General features: G+C 42.8%; 1 protein-coding gene across 1 annotated transcript in view; it reads left to right on the forward strand.

Annotated features, from left to right (window-relative positions):
* The window catches only part of MYO10 (myosin X), a 193,148-nt gene that overhangs the window by 87,322 nt on the left and 83,889 nt on the right, over positions 1-21,937 (forward strand). Inside the window, exons 4-5 of the mRNA XM_083624569.1 lie at positions 10,234-10,421; positions 20,156-20,290. Coding sequence (XP_083480695.1) covers positions 10,234-10,421; positions 20,156-20,290 — 323 coding nt within the window. The remainder of the gene's footprint in view (positions 1-10,233; positions 10,422-20,155; positions 20,291-21,937) is intronic.

Consider the following 21,937-nt stretch of genomic DNA (forward strand, 5'->3'; position numbering starts at 1 on the left):
GAAAGATGGAGGGCACAAGGAGAAGGGGACAACAGAGGATGAGATGGTTGGACAGTGTTCTCGAAGCTACCAGCATGAGTTTGACTAAACTGCAGGAGGCAGTGGAAGACAGAAGTGCCTGGCTTGCTCTGGTCCATGGGGTCACGAAGAGTCGGACACAACTAAACAACAACAAGCATTTAAAGGGGGACTTGGTTTGAAACAGGGGAATCTTAACTTGAATTTTAACCGGCTGAACCTGGGCGACCTTACGGGTGTTTATTTTGAGCCCTGCTTTAAGTGTATTGGCAAATATGATGGCACAGGGACACTCCAGGTTAGGACATTTCAATCAGTGCATACATTTGAATGGTATCCTTTAAGCTGGGCTGCTATAGCCTGCACCGAAATACGAAATTTCAACATATTCTGATGGTGCCCGTGTTGAAAAACGTGACGAGGCCAGACTGTTCCTTGAGAAGCTTCATCTTAAGCAAAGCAAGGAATGTGCACATAGTAAAATGGCCGGTTAAAGGCTGTAATTTTGGGGCCTCCAAAGCCCAGCTCCAAAATTAGACAAGCCAGTGGTATATGATGGTTGTGTGACTTGCATTATCAACTGTGGGGCATGTCGCTAAGCACTGTTGAGACGATCCTTCCCTGGGACAGTTTGAGCTTATGCGGAAAGTTTTTGGGAAGAGGTCCTAAAACCACATAAGTACATATGTGATGCAGCTAAAGGAAAGGGCATTCAAATTACGGTGTTGGGAGTTGGCTCTCGCTGGATTCGCCTCCCGACACTCAACTGTTTCTGGCAGATGTGAGTTGAAAGGAGGTCAAAACAGAATGAAAGGGAACGATTTTAAAAAACGGTGAGAGAGAGCTAAAAATAAAACCATTAAATGTGTAAACTCACTCATGAGTCCTCTTTGATTCAGTGCTTAAAATGTGCCCGTTTTAACACATTTTCCATTGAAGCACAAGCAGTTTTTTAAAAAACTGAGAAATAGCCAGATCTTTATTTGATGTGGGCTCTCTTCATGGGATCGCTAAAAGCACATGATAATGATTCATATTCATGCTCTTTCCACAGTCATCTGGTTGGGAGCCAAACTACTGGCCTAGATAGACCTTTGGTGTGATCCAGCAAAGTTATTAAATATATATATGTATATGTATATATACATACACACACACACACACTTTTTAGATGTATATACATTTCAATGATTTTACATTCATTTTGACATTTTAAAACTTGACTTCCTTCCCTCTCTTTCTGCAGTTCCTTAAATTTATTTTTAATATCTTCTGCATATCCAAATTAATTTCCTCATTTATTCATCTTCTTTATATATATATACTCTTATATAGCTGCAGGTTATTACAATAATCCTGCCGGTGTTTTTATCTGTTTACAATTTATCTGTAAATATTCAATAAAGCATTTCCATTCTTTTGTAAAAAGTTTGTTATCTTGATTTCTTATTCTTCCGGTAAGTTTCGCCATTTCTGCGTATTCCATAAGTTTTGTACCCATTCTTCCTTTGCTGGGACGACTTCTTCTTTCCGTTTTTGGGCAAGTAACATTCTTGCTGCTGTAGTCGCGTACATGAGTAAATTTCTGTACAATTTAGGTAGTTCTATCCCTATAATTCCCAGAAGAAAGGCTTCTGGGTTGTTGTTTTTTATAACCAGCACAACTTTTTATTACACTTACCTGACTGAGTTGACATTCATTGCGTGTCAAGGTCCCCAGGGCCACCCCAAATAACTCACACATCACACCAAAATTTTAGTTTAAGGTTTTGGCATAATTTTGGCCACAATTTTATTAAAATACAAACATGTGAGTGGTTGCTTAGGCATTGGTTGCAACTAGCTGCCCCCACCATGGGGGACAGACTGACATTCCGCACACCTGCAAAAGTCAGAAAAGGGGAATACACTTGGGGGTAGTGACAGAGCAGGGAAGCTGCCCTCAGCCCTCCCCAAATGCAACCAGGAGCTCTTGCAGTGGCCCGAGCCCCCTTGACAGGGTGGACAAGCAATAGTTAGCCCCTGATTCCTCTAACGGAATCCCTTGCAGCAGCAGCATTAGAGGGGCAGGCACAGCCAATCCATGCCCCTCAACCAACCAAACCATAAACCAATGCCTAACCGCAACCTTACAAGTTGTGATGATTTGCTACGCAGTAGGCAAAAACCAAATGGCCCCAGCCAATCAGCCAGATGGACAAAATTCCTACCAGGCCCCTGCCTCAAGAGCAGACGACCCCATGACAGGCATAGCAAGGTCAAGCGAACAACCCTAATTCTAGGGGGGGGGGGGATGGGCAATCCGATGCACGGGCGAAAAGAGGAAGCCCTAGCCTCGTGCAAGGAGTTTTAGCATTTCTGGCTGTCAATCAACAAATGACAACATTAACTTCTTCCCAACAACAAGGGAGCCCAATCGGATCAGTGGCCAACGATCAATTAGCCTGCCCCACAACTTTGGAGTGTCCTGGCGGCCCCAACCGCAACACGGCTCTCCATGAAGGAGAACACGCTTTCCCTAGGAGTTGTTGTCTGAGGTTTCTGCTTCTAGTTTTGTGTCTTTTCTCAACGCACACAGTGAGGAAAGTACCAAAGAAAGCCTTGTAAGGATATTCCATATTCAGCATCTATGTGACATCACCAGGCAACAAACCAATCCCGTTCCCTTCTCACACCTGTCTTTCCTGTACACCTGACAGAGTCAGCTGAATCAACAAGTTGCCAAGCAACCAAGAGGTTTAAGGATCTGTCTGATCATATCACATTAGCTCTGGCCTTGGGCCAGTTCTGCATCAATAAGAAATACTAATATTTTGGAATGAAACCATTGTTTCCCCCCTAGGCAACTTCCTTTGACTCATAAGTTGTTGAGAAGGGGCAAATGACAGGCAGTGCCAGATAGAAACAGGGGGGTGCCTATGAGAGGTGATGCCCACTAGCCTACTTAGCCGAAATCCCAGGCTTATTATGTCCACGTTTCTCTGCACATTCCTGCTGTTCTGTTGATACTTTGCTAGCCACTCACGGTTTTTATTTACAAATTCAAGGCAGAGGGGGACTGTGTTCCTGTTTGCTTCTTTGATATCTCGGAAGCAGGAATGGGACTCAAATTAGCCTTGCAACGTTTGAATAATATACTGAATAGTTTTTGTCAGATTTAATTGGGTCTCCCATTTGCTTTATTTCTTCGTTTTGGTTCAGTAAGCTCTCCTAATAACACTTGATCCATCTAATTATAGCATACTTTTCTGTCTAGCTTTATTTGCAAGGGAACCCTCAGGGAGCTAATGGCTGCACAGTAATGATCAATGAAACAATGAATTGTTTTGCTCTTTCTTGAATTCTTGCCAGATACCAGAAATGCTCACGGAATTCAGGCCACTAGGTCTGTTTCCCTAATTTGCTAGGTTGTGCATGTGTTGTTGTTTTTTTACAGAGTACTGATGTTCTCCGTACTGGCTTCGCAAACATTTCCAAAAAGCGCTTGTCATGTATCTGGTCTAGGAGCAAAACCAGAAGGAGGTGGCCCATAACATTTCAAGATAGCTTTTTGCCAGCACTGCAAATTTCCCAGTAGTGGTATATGCTGTCAAGGGTGAAAATCTGTTACAAAGCTCTGTAATACGCATTTGTAGATGAGTCCTTAAAATGGAATTACAGCATATTATTTGCCCTTGTGGATGTCTGCAACTCAGATTGAAACGATGATTGTTATTCCATACGCAAGCATGCGTAACCAAATCTATCCATCTAGAGCAAGGCTGAAGAACCTTTGGTCCTCCAGGTGTTGTATGAATCCAACACACATCAGCCAAAACCAGCATGGCCAATGGCCAAGGATGATCAAAGCTGTAATCCAGAAACATCTGGAGGGCCAAAGGTTGCCCAGCACCGATCTAGAGAAACTGGTTTAAATAGTTAAAATAAAGACTGTGTCATTATTTACCCATTTATTGCTTATATTTCCACCCAGGCACCCAAGGCAGTTTACAGTTTTAAAATACAAAAACAAATCGGTGTTGTAAAATAAAGACAAAATAAAGACAAAGTCTAACATGCAGATCACTATCTGAGTTGGGGAAAGCATGTAAGTGTAAAAAAAAGGTAAAGGACCCCTGAGCGGATAAGTCCAGTCAAAGGCCACTATGGGGTTGTGGCGCTTATCTTGCTTCCAGGCCTGAGGGAGCCAGCGTTTGTCCACAGACAGCTTTCCGGGTCATGTAGCATGACTAAACCACTTCTGGCACAACGGACCACTGTGACGGAAACCAGAGCGCACAGAAATGCCGTTTACCTTCCCGCCACAGCGATACCTATTTATCTACTTGCACTGGTGTGCTTTCGAACTGCTAGGTTGGCAGGAGCTGGACAGAGCAACGGGAGCTCACTCCATCGCGGGGATTCGAACCACCAACCTTCTGATCAGCAAGCCCAAGAGGCTCAGTGTTTTAGACCACAGCGCCACCAGAAATACTACCCCTCCCCTAACATGCCATTCAGCCTCCCAGTAAATGGACAGTACAGTGGTACCTTGGGTTAAGTACTTAATTTGTTCCGGAGGTCCGTACTTAACCCAAAACTGTTCTTAACCTGAAGCACCACTTTAGCTAATGGGGCCGCCTCCTCCTGCCGCCGCGCCGCCGCTGCACGATTTCAGTTCTCATCCTGAAGCAAAGTTCTTAACCTGAAGCACTATTTCTGGGTTAGCAGAGTCTGTAACCTGAAGCGTATGTAACCTGAAGCGTCTGTAACCCGAGGTACCACTGTATAACTTGTGAACTAGGCACTCTACAGTCCTACCCCTTTGTGCTGAGGCCGTTGCTTGTTCTTTCTAAAGGGAAAGAATCACTCTTAGCTCAAAATGGACATAGCGCTTGAGGAATGGGGTGCCATGCTGCTCCCCCATCTCATAAAGCCAGTTGGCACCCCGGTTTTATATGAAGCGTGCCTTAAGCCCTATAACTGTGGAGTTCCTGTCCGCCCTATAGCAGTTCCATGTTACTTTTCAAAGGATGATTATATGAAAGGAACATTAAGCAACCTTTCTATAGTTGGCTCGTTTATGAAATAGAAATGAAGTCTGTTCCCAAGGCCCATGTGAATAATAAAGAACTTTGTGTAATAGTGCCATGCCGAAAGGAGGTTCTCTCCTCACCCTCCAACAAGTATTTGCAACTTGCTTGACTTTTCCCAGAAGGGGTAATAATTGTGTATCCCTGGCCAATTTCCCCCCAGTTATGTAATATTCCTGCCTTCTCCCTCCATCCCTTCCAATCACCTTTGCAGTGACTGCTCCAACCTCTTTTCCACGTTCTAAACATGTTTTGGCTATTAGGAACAGAAGCTTTTTCCCCAGCCATGAGACAGTTGGGCTAAATAATAATTTGGATTTATTTATTTGCTTACTTTGTGCCCTGCGCTTCCTCCAAGCTCCACAAGGCAACTTACAACACAGTGCGCAATGTAAACAACAGTAGTCTTCCCCGGTGTGGTGCGATGTATTGTGTTTCTTTTTAAATTGCAGCCATTATTAATAAATTCACATCTATGCATATTATTATTATTATTCATTTCAATTCTATACCACTCTATAATCTTAAGAAAAGATCTCAAAGCAGTTCACAGCATATTAAAACATCAAATAAAACAATCCAGAGTAAAACATTGCTGTAGGAAGTCAAGTGTACATTCAAAGCAACAGAATTAACAGGAAACTAAAATATTATCTTTAAACATTTCAGAATGAAACATTACAAATGAAGTCAACAACGGAATGCACATTTGATGCAGCAAAGTTAATAATAATAATAGTTTTTGTTTTGTTTATACCCCGCCCATCTGGCTGGGTTGCAAAAAACCCAAACATTTCAAATGAAAATGTTACTAAAGGAAGTCAGATATAAAATGCACGTTTAGAATAGCATGATTAACAGGAGACTAAACTATTATCATAATGCCAACTTTTTCACTGGGTGTGCGTTGTAGGTAGGAGCAGAGTATATAAATTCACACATGTAGATGTTGCGCAAATCTGTGCCTTCTTTTTGGGGAGATGTTTTTGATAATGCACAAATAGCCACCATACTTGAAGCCTGCAACCATGGTTAAGCGATGGGAAGTGTTATGCTTGTATATTGACTCTCGATGATGTTGAGGTGCAGTTAGGAAATTGCTGCTGCAAGGCTTCCTTCTGGGTGATGATTTAATTTTCCTGGAGACTGAAGTAATTTTGCAAATGTAAACACCTTTTTTCTTTTGCTCTGTGGATGATAAGCAAGTGTCTGGAAAGCAGATGGTTCTGGTACGGAGAATTCTAATTTCAATCAGTAGCCTTGTTTTTGACGCTTATTTAATAGTCTTCAGCTTTCTTTTGTTTAGCTTTTCCCAGCGACAAACAGAGAACGTTGCCATGTTTTTTCCTAACAGAATAAAGTTAGAGAGTGGGTGGTTGGGGGGCAGTGAGGGAACTTGATGCTTCAAAATAGAGCCTTGCACCCTCCAGTCTCCCACAAAAATATTCTCCAATCTACAGCATAACGCGCTGAATCGTAAAACTGGTGCCACTCAGTAAAGTTGTGGGGTAGCAGGGAGCCAGGTTGAGTCCAATAAAAGGCAATACATTTTGTTGTTACATTGGGGGGCCACCAGCTGGAGTTTCTGCAGCCAGGCCTGACCCCATGAGGAATACCAACTGGCCCCTAGTTGCTAACCAAGAGGAAAGAGAGTTGAGTAGATCTTGTGAAATCCATGACAAGAGTCAGTTCTGGCAGTCCACTTTAAGATGAGTTGGGTTGTTTTTCCTCCCTCACTTACAGTATTTTTCCTCAGAATGGACCTGCCATAAAGCTATTTCTTGATGACAACAACAACAACAACAACAGCAACAACAACAATTTTATTTGTATCCCAACCACTATGGGCAGCTTCCAACTTATATAAAACCATAATAAAACATTGCACATTAAAAGCTTCCCTATAAAGGGCTGCCTTCATATGCCTTCCAAAGGTTATATAGTTACTCATCCCCTTGGCATCTGATGGCATTTCACAGGGTGGGTGCCACTACTGAGAAGGCCCTGTAATCAGTGCTGTACGTATTTAAACCTCCTTTAATCATGTCAGTAAAACCTTCTTCACTGGTTAAATTTTGGGGCAAGCATCCCTTTATGTCTTGGAAGTATGTGGAAAGGCACAAATAGTTTTGTTTCTTTAATCTCTTAATCATTTTAAAGAACTTCTATCCAGCTATTTCACCCGGCAGGGCTCTCGGATCTGTGATTAATCGTTATCTTCTTGTAATCTATCCTGCTTTTCCACTGAGGTGAACAGAGGAGTACACAAATTTCCTTCTCTCTTTCTGGCATGAATGAAACCTGGGTTTTGCTGCAGTTTTATAAGAGTATATATTTGAAGTAGATGAATAAATGAGGAAATTATTTGGATATGCAGAAGATATTAAAAATAAATTTAAGGAACCGCAGAAAGAGGGGGAAGGAAGTCAAGTTTTGAAATGTTAAAATGATTGTAAAACTAGTGAATTGCATAAATAAAATTTTTAAAAAGAAGAAACTTGGGTTTTGGCTTTATAAGTGAGAAGTTCTCTCTCTTATTTTCTCGTACTTCTCCTGAAGCATTTATTCTGTAACCAGCTGCCGGATTAGATGGTGGGAAAGAAAACACATTCTTCTTGAGCAAAGAAACTTGTGTTTGCGTTTTAGAGGGAGCGTTTGAATATGTTGTGCGCGCTACATTGCATTGTGAGGCATTTGAGCTCTTGTGTGAACATAAAACATGATTACAGGGTTTGGTGCTTCTGTAAGAGAAACGGCCTGACTGGGCAGTAGCTTCTGGAAACATATAATCACAGCGACATGTTAAACTAAGGCTTTTAAGAAAGACGTTTTGGCCTCTAAACGTTTAACTTGTAATTTAGGAAGAGAGCTGGATCCAGTCCCTTACAAATTAGCACGAGACGGGCTGAAATGCAGGCCGCCCTGACCGTGGTTTCAGTAAATCAAGGTTGCTAGCATGCATGCGACCATTAATTACGACTCTCTTCGGGATTTAAAGGGGGGGGGGGAACGGGCATGGCAAACTGCAGGGCCTCCTCCTTTCTTCTTTTGTGCGGACTTGTGCTCAGTTTGTCGGCCCGCTTGGCTCACAGAACAAAGGAAACAAAGAAAAGCGTAATGAGCTTTATGATAACAGGGCAGAATGGCAAGCAAGAGAAGGAGATGTGACCTAATGTACAGTAGCCACCAAATAGAAGTTTGTATGTTTTTTCTTTGATGCTTTTTCCCCCTCTACGACGCTCCAGATTTCCCATGAACAAAATAATGGTGGTTGTAGAAAAGATAAGATATTCGGAATTGCTCGCTTGTACAAATTTCAACACAAGGTACAACCAGGAAGAACAGAATTCAGTTATCCATGCAAGTTAAGAGAGAGAGAGAGAGAGAGAAGAAAGATGGCTCTCAGGTTATTCCTAGTACGTAATACGGCTGGGTCGCGTCCTGTACCTTATCGTTCCAATGCTGGGTGAACAAGATTCAATACTGCCTAAGCCTGGCAGAGGAAAAACAAGCCTTTAAAAGTAGTTTTTTAGTTAAACCGCTCTTTTTTGCTAGTTATATTTATGTTTTGCTGCCAGGTTATGTCACCTAGCTGAACGGGTTTAGCATCTCTCCCCCTCCCCGGTCCTGCCTTTGACACACCTCTGAAATGACCCCCTTTTTAAGGGTTTACACTAGTTTCAGCTCTCCAAGGCTTGGCTTGGCTTTGCCAGCTGGGTCCAAGCGAAGCTGGGATGGAGGAATTATGCCCAGCATATTTCCAGTCGAGCTGAGCCTGGGAAGTTGTGCTGGCATAACCCAACTGCATCAGGGACCGCTTGGCTCCGCTGGAGATCCTCTGGATTCCAGCAGCGTTCATCCCTGCAGATCCTGCTATAGGATTGGTCCCTTAATCCCCAATGAGGATACGGAACCAACCCATTCATCTTTATTTTCTTCCTCTCTTTGTTGCACAAAAACTTCCATGACTCGCAGAATCTATCTCTCTCTCCCTCTTTTTGCATTGACATTCCAAACTAGGCATACTCAGTGGGACAATGCTAGATGAACCTTTTCGACCAACGGGTTGGTATTTGTGGAGTTTCACTGGTTGAGAACATTTGCCATTTACGTGCACATCTCGAATGGTATTTATACCAAACCCAGGAGAAAATGCAGTGAACCATCTTAAGACGGTTTGGCCGATTCTGATCTTAGTGTAAACAATTTGCCCTGCACCCAACCAATAAAAAGTTGTTACATTCAGAGTTTCAAATTTTGCTGTAGCTGCATAGGTGGCGAGCCCAAAATTTACTGCAAGAAATACTTGGAGTAATTAATTAATTAGTGTTTTTATGGAGCAGTAATAATAAAGATAAAGATAAAGACAATAAAGATATTATTATTATTATTATTATTATTATTATTATTATTATTATTATTAATATATACATATAAATATTTATATGAACTTTTTAACTGTACAGTGGTACCTTGGGTTACATACGCTTCGGGTTACAGGCTCCGCTAACCCAGAAATAGTACCTCGGGTTAAGAACTTTGCTTCAGGATGAGAACAGAAATTGTGCTCTGCCGGTGCGGCGGCAGCAGGAGGCCCCATTAGCTAAAGTGGTGCTTCAGGTTAAGAACAGTTTCAGGTTAAGAACGGACCTCCGGAACGAATTAAGTTCTTAACCCGAGGCTGTATAGCCTCTTTACACACTTCTGTTGGTTGGTTTTACCTTGGATACAGTTCTATTTAATCCTTGATTTTTATCCACTTAATGCTGATAAGGGCATCTTGTCATATTCTAATAGATCAAACAAAACATCTTTGACCAGTTACTGTTGTGGGTGGAAGTATGGTGGTGCCCTGGCAACAGTCTCCTAAAATTAAGAAAGTCACTCATAAGGCTCGTTATTGTAGGCCTTCCGAGTGGATTATGTCCTAAGTCTTAAAATGTGCATTTTATAGCCTTAGCAAGCACAGTACTGTGCAACTGTTTCCTTTGGTTGTTTTCCATTCTTTTCCTTTTCCTTGCAATTCTGGACATTGCTGTGCTTAAAACTTGCTGTGCCATATTAAAGGTTAACTCGTGAACTCAAATGTCTTGTAATCACATGTACACCTTGTCCCAGAATCCTATGTCTTTCTTTTTTCCAGACTTACATTGGTTCCATCGTTGCCTCCGTTAACCCCTATAAGACCATTCCGGGCCTCTACGACCACGCCACGGTGGAGCATTATAGCCGGCACCACTTGGGAGAGATTTCGCCTCATATATTTGCTGTTGCCAATGAGTGCTACCGCTGCCTATGGAAGCGTCATGACAACCAGTGTGTTCTCATCAGGTACCGAAATACTCTTTAATTGTTGCTGAATCTTAGATGTGTATGGGATCACACCAGTTGCTTGAATACGGACAGGGGGTACTCTTAATTCTTTCCCCTAGGACTCCATTAATCATGAGATTTGTGGAGACGTAGCTTTGCTGCATGATCTAAATGGCTTCTTAAATGACAAAGCCGTCTTGGCTAAATATCTGTCCTGTGGTCATTTAATAAACACATATATCGGCACTCCACACGCTCTGGCCTGTTCCCTTAGACCTCGTCTCACTCTGAACACTGATTTTTCCCACTGGTTTGTTGCCTTGCTGCACAGAGGATTAATTTGTCACCAGGAGTCTTGAATAAACACAATCCATCAAAAAAAGATCTTCAGGAAGCCCGTGAATAATGACAGCAACTATAATGAAAACTCCTGAACATGTTGGCTGGTTTAATCTGCTTAATGGAGCTTGGTTGTTTTGTCTGTTGTTTAACGCAACTGTGCTTTCCTTTAATGAGGATAGAATAGTTTCCAACATTGGCCCTGATGTTCATTGGGGGTTTTTATGAGGGGGGTGCCATTTCGTGACTTTACTAATGCTGATTGGTGCTGATGTTGCACCGCACGTCTTATTGTGCTTTTGGAGACATGAAAGGTGGGATTAGTACCTTTAGTTCAAGCAAGTAGCTGCCAGGATACCATTCTGCCAGCTAGACAGAGAATTACTGTTCTTACTTGTTTGTAATACCAGTACCAATAATATTATATGATAGCATATACAGCAATGTGAGATGCGGGTGGCACTGTGGGTTAAACCACAGAGCCTAGGGCTTGCCGATCAGAAGGTCGGTGGTTCGAATCCCCGCGACAGGGTGAGCTCCTGTTGCTCGGTCCCTGCTCCTGCCAACCTAGCAGTTTGAAAGCACGTCAAAGTGTAAGTAGATAAATAGGTACCGCTCCAGCGGGAAGTTAAACAGCATTTCCATACGCTGCTCTGGTTCACCAGAAGCGGCTTAGTCATGCTGGAAGCTGTACGCCGCCTCCCTCGGCCAGTAAAGCGAGATGAGCACCGCAACCCCAGAGTCGGTCACGACTGGACCTAATGGTCAGGGGTCCCTTTACCTTTACCTTATGCAGCTATGTGCTAAGCCTAGAAGCACCCATAAAAGTTGCACTTTTATACGTGTCAAAAATTTTTTAGAAAAGCACTTCCAAGGAGGAACTGTGAACATTTAATGCAATTACGTGTTACAGCTTTTCCTATGTTGTATAACTACAGGTAGGGGACTGGATGCTTGGGAAATACCACATGCAAACAAATTTCCTGCACATGGAAAGACAGCATGCTAGCCAAAAGGCTAGCCACGCAGCTTTCTTCTTAATGTGCAAATTTTCTAGGTGTGAGGAGTTTTGTTGCTTGGTCTGGTGGAGTGAATCATGCCATCTCTTCATGTGAACTCTGAAATGGAAACAGTCTCAGGAAGAGCTGAACCACATGATTATGCTTCATGGATAGTTTAGCGCTTAGTATGAAATTAATGTATTAATTAATATGTCTGAGGGTCATAAACATGTATTCGTGGGTACGCATGCCGGGAGCTGTGATTAGTCAGATATTACTAAAGCTCACATTCATCTCATAGAAGTTGTTGAGGTTTCGCTGGGCCTCAGCTGGTTTTACAATAAATTTCACTTCTTTTTTGGAGAATAGCACTCTTCCCTTTGACGAGAGAGAAGGCAAGCCATTTCCAGAGTACTGCTTGAAACACAGAGACCACGCCTTTCCCCAAAGGCCTGTTTCGTTCATGCAGTGAGGTAGCTCAGACTACCGCATTCAAAGATCGCTCTTTGCAGTGCCACCATTAACATAATTTTAACACACATTTTTGCTATCTTTATGTGGACACTGAAGCTTGAATTTGAATATTGTGTGCCCCCCTCACTTAATTTGCTGTTTTTGTCAGTGAAATACGCGGAAGTAGCTACTGGGAAACTGTCAGTCTCCGGCTTCCTGATATAGTTTGCTGAAGAAAGCAGCGCTTAAAATGCATCTCTTCTATTCTCGGCTCACACCAGTTGGCATGGGCAGGGCAACCCAAGAACAAAATCTAAAGCAGGAAGAGACCTTAAGGCAGTGTTCTGGAATCACAGGACTTCCAGAAAGCCCCTTGGACATGCTGCCACTTGTTTCCCTACATTGGGTCAATGTTGTGTCACGGTAAACATCCATTTTTTAATGATACTGTTGCAGGAAGCGTGCCGGTCAGTAAATACACAGTTCAAAGTTGGACTTAACTCTTTATTAGCAAAAGCACAACTTCCACAGACTTGGTCGAGTGTCAGGCCTAATGAGCAGAGCAGCTCATTCTCAGTGGTCTTACTCCATGAACATGACTTGCCGAGGTGGAAAGTCCCTGCCTAGTCCCCTCTCTGGGGCTTTTTCTAAGCAATCGAAGACTGTGCCTGCATGCAGTCTGCCATTGCTCCACTCGTTTCAGCCCTCTTCTGGTTCTGAGAGACAGGGAGAGGGGAGCTTGTTGCAGCAGGAGGGAGAGAAACCTGTGCCCCTTCACCAACCAGACTCATCTTTCCCTCTTGACCTTCCTCCTCCCTCTCATCTGATTCTGCCTCTGATTCTGCACTTCTCTCTGCCACTGACTCTCCCAGCTCACTAAGCCCTGTTATAGCTTCAGCTTCTGACACCCTCTCCTCCTCCCAGTCTTCTCCATCTGCCCACTTATTGTTGTCCCACCACAGGGCTCTGAGATTTCCTCCCTTGGTGGTTCCTCAGCTGGTTCCTCCCACCATTCCTCTGCATCAATCCAGCCCATCACATCTAGGTAAAGGTGAAGGAAAAGGACCCCTGGAAGGTTAAGTCCAGTCAAAGGCAACTACGGGGTTGCAGCACTCATCTCGCTTTCAGGCCAAGGGAGCCCACAGACAGATTTCCAGGTCATGTGGCCAGCATGACTAAACTGCTTCTGCCACAACAGGACACCGTGACGGAAACTAGAGCACACGGAAATGCCGTTTACTTTTCCGTCGCAGTGGTACCTATTTATCTCCTTGCGCTAGCATGCTTTCAAACTGCTAGGTTGGCAGGAGCTGGGACAGAACAACGGGAGCTCACACCGTTGCGGGGATTCGACCAGCCAACCATCTGATCAGCAAATCCAAGAGGCTCAGTGGTTTAGACCAGGGCACTACTCGCACTCATGGCATCTACCTACTGTGGATCTATCTATCTATCTATCTATCTATCTATCTATCTATCTATCATCATCTATCTATCTCCATCCATTCATCCATCTGTTTATCCACCCATCTTATGATCTGGGACATGAGGCACCTAACCATCTGCAGACACAGTACTGAAAAAGTCTTTTTTAAACAATTGAATCAAACGAATTAACAGTAAACAAGTTTCTACAGTGAACAGGCATAGCCAGGAGTGAGATGGGCTATTGCCAAAAACACTTGGGTGTGGGACAAGATCCTTGGAACTGTCAAACGCCGTGCGGTTTCTCATCACAGAGAAAGCAGGAAATCCTTTCAGCATTAGTCACTTTTTTCTTTTCTTTTTTGGCGACTGCTGATGAAAGCTGCTATGTTATGCTATCGGTGACACGTTTCATTCCAAATACAGTAGGACTTGTATCAGCGTTCCTTCATCTCTGTCCAGCAATAAATGGCAGAGCTGATTTCGTTGTGGGTTGCATGCTTGGCTGTCCAGCTTACAGTCAAACAGATCCCAGTCTCTTTAAGTTGCTAATGGAATTGACTCTTACTATTTCTGTGCAGCTTGTCGGCCCAGCTGGAAAAAGTCCCAAGTGCATAGTTGTCTGGGTCGCTTAAAAAAAGATGTTGTCAAACTAGGAATGTAAAATGTTGGACTTGCCTTGATTCTTCTTTGTGGGTTTTTCTTGTGACTCACACCTCCAATTTAGGCTACTATGTTGAGCAGGTGCTGGGTGTTTGTGTGTTGGATTAACAAGTGTGTTTGAAATAGGTGAGTTAAAGAGGTTTGTTGTGGTCAATCAATATCCAGTATTAATAATGTTACCTGGTTCTTGGACGTAGAATCATAGAAATGTGTTGGAGATGTAATGAGATTGAGGGTAAAGGTAAAGGGACCCCTGACCGTTAGGTCCAGTCGTGACCAACTCTAGGGTTGCGGTGCTCATCTCACTTTATTGGCCGAGGGAGCCGGCGTACAGCTTCCGGGTCGTGTGGCCAGCATGACTAAGCCGCTTCTGGCGAACCAGAGCAGTGCACGGAAACGCCGTTTACCTTCCTGCCGGAGCAGTACCTATTTATCTACTTGCACTTTGACATGCTTTCAAACTGCTAGGTTGACAGGAGCAGGGACCGAGCAACGGGAGCTCACCCCATCGCGGGGATTCGATCCACCGACCTTCTGATCGGCAAGTCCTAGGCTCTGTGGTTTAACCTACAGCGCCACCCATGTCCCAGAGATTGAGGGTATGTTTTATCATATGTGGTGGACCTGTAAAAGGGTAAAAGAGTATTTGGGAAATAATTCATGATGAATTAAAAAAATGTTTAAAAGTACTGTTCCAAAAACAAAAAACCCAGAGTCCTTTTTGTTGGGGATAACTCAGACGGAAATTCCCAGGTGTCAAACATCTCCACTTGGGTCTCATCTGTCCAGAGGACATTGTTCCAGAAGTCTTGTGGTTTTTTCACATGCAACTTTGCAAACCTAAGCCATGCTGCCACATTCTTTTTAGAGAGAAGAGGTTTTCTCCTGGCAACCCTTTCCAAACAAACCATACTTGTTCCGTCTTAATTGTACTGTCATGAACTTCAACATTTAACATGCTAACTGAGGCCTGTAGAGCATGAGATGTAACTCTTGGGTGTGTGTTTTTTGCAATTTCCTCTGAGCATTGCCATGAATTTGCTGAGCCATCCACTCCTGGGAAGATTGGCAACTGTCTCAAGTGTTTTCCACTTTTGAATAACCTTTCTCACTGTAGAATGATGGACTTTACATTGGATGGAGATGGCCTTAGAACCCTTCCCCAGTTTCGTGGGCAGTAGCAATCACTTCTCTAAGAGCATCGTGCTGTCTTTCCTCCCTGGCATTGCGCTAAAACACACCTGAATTCTCCAGACCAGCAAAAGGGTTATTTATGTATGCTACTACTGCAGCCCATATTTCATTAGCCCCAAAATGGAAAGTGAGTGAGGTCCTAACTAAAGAAGAATGGCAACTTGAGCTGACAGACTATACGCAGCTTGCAGACTTAACATATAGAATAAGAGAACAGGAAGAACATACATTTAGAGAAGATTAGAAAATGTTTATTGAATATACGGGGGGAAATTGTGTACACCTGAAAACTTTGGCAGCATTAAGAAAAATTCAACAGTATAAATAAGGTTTGATGGATGTATTAATGGAATATTGAATGGTTTAGTTTTTGTAAAATATGCAGGAATCTTTGATATGCAAAATTAACCACGGAAAGAGAAGGGAAGTCATTGAAATTTCAGGGATGTTAAAAGAGTATTTTAAATTGTATAACTGAAAAATTAATAAAATTTTCATATAAAATTAATCCTATGGAAGCAGTAAGGGTATACTTAGTTTTTCCACACATGATTTCTCAATTTTGGCTTTATTTCTGTTAAATAAATCATGACACGGTGTGATATGTCATGTGCTGCTGTTCAACTGAGGTTGTGTTTGCCTAATTTTAAGACCTGCTAAGGAACAGAATATTGTTATTATGTCTTCATATTTAATCCATTGAATTCAAAGAGGGTGCACTTTCTTTTTCCCATGACCGTATGTGATGTCAGGTGAACGGCACCTACATTAGTATGGTATGCTTTGTAACTTGCTTGTCTGCAAGTAATGAACGCTAGAAGCAAAGCAATACATTTGGATTTGGGGATGGTTTCTAAAAGGAAGCAAGTGCCCTCTAGCGGATTGCCTTATTATTTACAGCTTTGCTTTGGGTTTTGTGCAGACTCAAGCAAGTTCTCTATCTGACAATTGGCGACAATATGAATATAATGGGTTATTGGGCGACTGATAGATGTTTTCTTCAACTTGTGCAGAGGGTCAGTGCTCCCGTGTGCCTGAAGGAGCGTCTCTGCCTCATCGCTCAGCCTGGACACTGAGATCCAGCACTGAGGGCCTTCTGGCGGTTCCCTCACTGCAAGAAGTGAAGTTGCAGGGAACCAGGCACAGGGCCTTCTTGGTAGTGGTGCCTGCCCCGCGGAACGCCTACCCATCAGATGTTGAAGCGTTAAACAATTATATAACCTTCCGTAGACATCTGAAGGCAGCCCTGTGTAGGGAAGCGTTTAATGTTTGATGTTTAGTTTTATCCTGTTGTATTTTGTTGAAAGCCACACAGAGTGGCTGGGGCAACCCAAGCCATATGGGTGGGGTACAAGAAATTTATTATTATTATTATTATTATTATTATTATTATTATTATTTGCTGTGAACTTCAAACAGTCAATACAGTCATATCTCAGCTCCCAAATGCCTTGGGAGTTGAATGTTCTGCTCCTGAACGATTGAAAACCAGAAGTGAGTGTTCCAGTTTTCAAATTTTGGGGGGAAGCCAAATGTCTGGCGCGGCTTCCACTGTCGTTTCCAGCGCGGCTGCGCAGTTGGGAACCAATCGGAAGCTGCACCTTGGTTTCTGAACTTTTCGGAAGTTGAACGGACTTGCAGAACAGATTCCGTTCGACTTCCGAGACAGGTCTATATTTTACTGAGACAGTGAGTAATGCGAGACTCAGCTGCTGGCTTAAACCAAAGCGCCTCTGTCACGAAGTGAATATTCCCTCCATTTGCAGCCTTGACCTCCCTTGTAAGGCTGTTGTAAGGGTGACTGAGGTAGGATATTTGAGATGCTTAGGAATCTTCTAAAGTGCGATAGAAATGGGTCTACAAATTTTGGCGGAGCTTGGTAAACCAACCATGATTTCCAGCAACCCTGCAAAGCTCTGCTTTCTTGACTCACAGAGGCAAAAAGAGTGTTTTTCTTTTATACTGGCTACCTGACAAAGTCGGAGAGGTTTGTAGAGAGAGGAGGAGCTGCAGGCAGCAAGTTTGTGTTGGTAGCAGCCTGATTCCAACTCACAGGCTGCTTTCCAGCAGAAGATGCAGCCTGGCGCCATTTTGAAAAAGAGTTATTTTCTGCCAGTGGTTGCTTGCTCTGGCAGAGTATGCCGGCGGTTTCCCCCGCTGGTTGCTAAAATTAAATGTCTGGTTGCCACTAGCGACTGCAGGTGCAACCTGGCAACTGCGCATGCTGATTTAACTTCCTTCCACAGGGCCTGTAAGACAGAGCTATTCTGCCTGGCTTTCAATTTGAACTTAGCCCGATCTTTTATTCCCCTTCCTTCCCTCCCCTTCCCCTTTTTATGAATATTACCCACTCTGGATCCCACAGCTAATTCTCCCCTGGTCTCCTCGCTGGCCCAAATAGGACTAATTTAGCCAGCTAGTCCTGGTGATCATCTAATGTTTATTGGATGGATTTCCCCCCTAAATTGATTTTTGAATTCTGAATTTATTGTTATTCACGTTTATACTGTATTTTATGCTGTTTTTTTGTTGCATCAATTAAGTGTTTTAAATTTGTTGTTAGCCGCCCTGAGCCCGGTTTTCTGAACCGGGGAGGGCAGGGTAGAAATAAAATTTATTACTATTATTATTATTATTATTATTATTATTATTATTATTATTGCACTAGTATGGGGCATGGGATATGATTAAAAGAAAAACAAGATTCCCCGCCCCCTTTAAAAGCAGCCAGGATTGTGGTGGACATGGCAGGAAGGAATGATTTGTCCAAGGCAATTATGCCCAAAATGTGAAATGTATCTGATTATGGTATCGTTGCCTTTAAACAGTCTCCTGGAAGCCTCAAAGACTCTTTCTTCAGCCTTTAAGAGGAACATAAAGCAAATTGCTCTTTGGACAAGCATCAGACTTTTTCCACAGGGAGGTTTATTCTGACATACCAAGATAAAAGGATGGATTTGGCAAACTCTTTGGCCTTATCTCTTCTCCGTTGTGCAAGATACGGAGCCCAGAGGTTGAACCGAAGTGTGTTTGGAGAGTGCATGTGTTTGGTCGAAAGGGCATGTTGCCATTTGAGATTATGTAGCTTTCGAGATTTTGCGTGTGATCCCTCATAGCACATTAATCCAGAAGTGTTTGAGTGGGAACTATCTTTGTAAATAAGTGGAAATATTGGATGCAGACCTGTCCCCCTCAAAATATATTATGATTATTTATATGTCATGTATCTAAGAGATGACTGTTGCCAGAGTGGTGCATGCTCTAGTTATCTCCCGCTTGGACTACTGCAATGCACTCTACGTGGGGCTACCTTTGAAGGTGACTTGGAAACTGCAATTAATCCAGAATGCGGCAGCTAGACTGGTGACTGGGAGTGGCCGCCAAGACCATATAACTCCGGTCATGAAAGATCTTCATTGGCTCCCAGTACGTTTCCGAGCAAAATTCAAAGTGTTGGTGCTGACCTTGAAAGCCCTAAACAGCTTCAGCCCAGTATACCTGAAGGAGCGTCTCCACCCCCATCGTTCAGCCCGGACACTGAGATCCAGCACCGAGGGCAGTTCCCTTGCTGCGAGAAGCCAAGTTACAGGGAACCAGGCAGAGGGCCTTCTTGGTAGTGGCGCCTGCCCTGTGGAACACCCTCCCAGCAGATGTCAAGGCAATAAACAACTATTTTACTTTTAAAAGTCAACTGAAGGCGGCCCTGTTTAGGGAAGTTTTTAATGTCTGATGCTGTATTGTTTTTAATATTCAGTTAGAAGCCACCCAGAGTGGCTGGGGAAACCCAGCCAGATGGGCGGGGTATAAATAATAAATTATTATTATTATTATATGATGGCAAAAAACAGAGAAAGCTGGTAGAGGAGGAGGAGTAAAAGGAAGCTGGCGATAACTAACCACCCGAAACATTCTTAAAAAGTGCTTGTCACGTATCAGAAACCGGACAAAATGGCAGATACAATTTTCAAGTGCATCTGTGGCCAAATTATGAATGTGACTGGATCTCTAATGTTTGCTTTCCACTGTAAAAGGAGCTGCAAAACACACACACACCAATCAGCTGTATGGCCTTCCAATGAAAATATACAGCTTTTCCCCACATGGAGTGGGCAAGGGGTGTAGTAATTTAGATGCTGATAGTTTAGATGCCAGCTACTTTTACCTTGGGAGATGCATTCTTATATTGTTGAGTGTCATTTCTTATTTCTTAATGGGTAGGGTGTAAGTATAAATAACAGCAACTCTCAGTCAAAGAAGCTTAGTTCGCAGTGTAGCAAAGACTGGTTCTCCGATTTATATGGTTCTCAGATTTCAGGCTCTGCGCAAAGTCTATTAAATGCGACATTGATTTATCTTAGCTCTCAGAAGCTCTGCTTCTGATTACCTGCCTGGATACCATTTCTCAGACCGCGTCTAACAATAAATATTATTTATTTATTTAAAATGTATATCCTGGTTCACTAGCCAGCAATATGCTCTTGCGATGGCTAACAAAAAATGGGGGGGGGGGAAACCATTTTTAATTTTTTTAAAAAATGAAATCGTAATTACTGCCACTCACAGACGTAAAAAGCCTTTTTTTTCAATAAGCGTCCAACAAGTCTTCTTGAATTTTCAAGGTATGAGATCATTGGTACAGTTAACTAATTTAAGTCTTGTTTTCCTTTTGTCTTCCAGCGGTGAAAGTGGTGCTGGCAAAACAGAGAGCACAAAGCTGATACTCAAGTTTTTGTCCGCTGTGAGCCAACATTCGCTGGAACTCTCTCGCAAAGAGAAAACATCTAGTGTGGAACAAGCAATTTTGGAGAGCAGGTACTGTGTTCATAGCCTCACCTATCTTCCAGGCAGTAGGGAAGATACATGGAAGGAAGATATTTCGGGATTGACCGTTGTCTGCTTAGCAGTTAGAAAACAAAACTATGGCAGTACCATGGACGGGTAAACAAACCAACAAGCACGTCCCATCTTTGAGTGGCTGGGGAAACCCAGCCAGATAGGCGGGGTATAGATAATAAATGATGATGACTGAACATTTTCTAAACTATGGTAAGTACATTTAAGTGATCATACAGATGCAGATGGCTTCACTTGTTGGATGCATCAAACACTTTACAATTCAAATGGAAGTAAGGTTTGTTTTTCTTCCATAAAATCCATATTTTATAGTCAGAATTCTGACAGCCGAGCCTATATTTTAGCCTGCCAGGTGCTTAACAACCCTCCTGTATTTGCAATCTGAGCCACTATCCTAGGACTTTCCTTCTCATGAGTTTTCCGGGGAGTAAGACATCATTGCAAGAGAGAAGCCTTTTTGTGGGGTGCATTATTTTTTGGCAGATGTTGTTTGGTTGTACTTATAATTTACCCGTGTGTATAATTAATGATTCATTCATTGATGTTGCCGCGTGCGTCTCTAGCTTAAATAAGTTGTCTTCCTTTGAAAATGCCTGCGTTCTAATTGCAGGTTTCATAGATCAATGAGCATATCAAAAGAGAGAGGTTAAGGGTGCAACAAAGGTCACACGGATGCTGCAGAATCTCTTTACAGCATCCTTGGACTATTTCATAATAACTGGTTTAGAGTAATTACAGCTCTGTAGCCTTTTCTACCTGGGGGGCAGCAATGCTACAGCTTAGCAGGGACAGGGGGACAAAGTCAGATTTTTAAGTGTAATGGGGGGGGATATGTTTGTTTTACTGCATCAGACTCATTAAAATATGTCTAACTGAAGTGTTATTGTTTATATGGTGTCCTTACTGGATGTGGAAATTTAGGATGGGGTGGATCAACGAATGACAGGAATTGGGAATGTAATGTAATGATGGTAGACTTTTGGTAGCAGGCCAGGCCAGGAGCTGGTGAACTTGAGGACATATTTGAAAAGAGCTTGGGGTACATTTGAAAAGAGGGATGGGGGAAGGACAGATGGACAAAAGTGGAGAGAAGGAAGGCGAAAAGAGAAGACTACTTGCTCACAAATTTATTGACAGCTGCACAAATTATTATAGCCAGGAAGTGGAAGGGGCAAGCAGAATAGAAAATGGAAGAATAGTATAAAGAGGTGTGGGATATAGCTACTGATGATAAATTAACATGTGCCACTAAGGTAAGGCGGGGAATACGCAGAAGAAATAATTTTGGGGAGATATGGAGGGTGTTTGTTGAATTTGTAGTGTTAAAACAGAAAGGGGTCAAACCGTCGCAAGAGGTGTTGAAAATTTGGGAGGTTGGATAGTTGCAGTGGAATGGTCTTGTGGGTGGGATGCACATTTTTATTCTTATTTATTACTTTGTCAAAATATTAATATTATTAATAATAATAATTTTTAAAATGTAACGATTAAGAGAAGACTAAGGAAAGGCAGTTAAGGACAACAGAATGGGCAACTGAACACTCACCAGTTGATCTGCACTAGGGAGCAAGGATTGAACAATGGAAAATATACTGAGGATGTGGA

The sequence above is a fragment of the Podarcis filfolensis genome (assembly GCF_964270895.1).
Source record: "Podarcis filfolensis genome assembly, chromosome: 7".
In the NCBI taxonomy this organism is placed as follows: Eukaryota; Metazoa; Chordata; class Lepidosauria; order Squamata; family Lacertidae; genus Podarcis; species Podarcis filfolensis.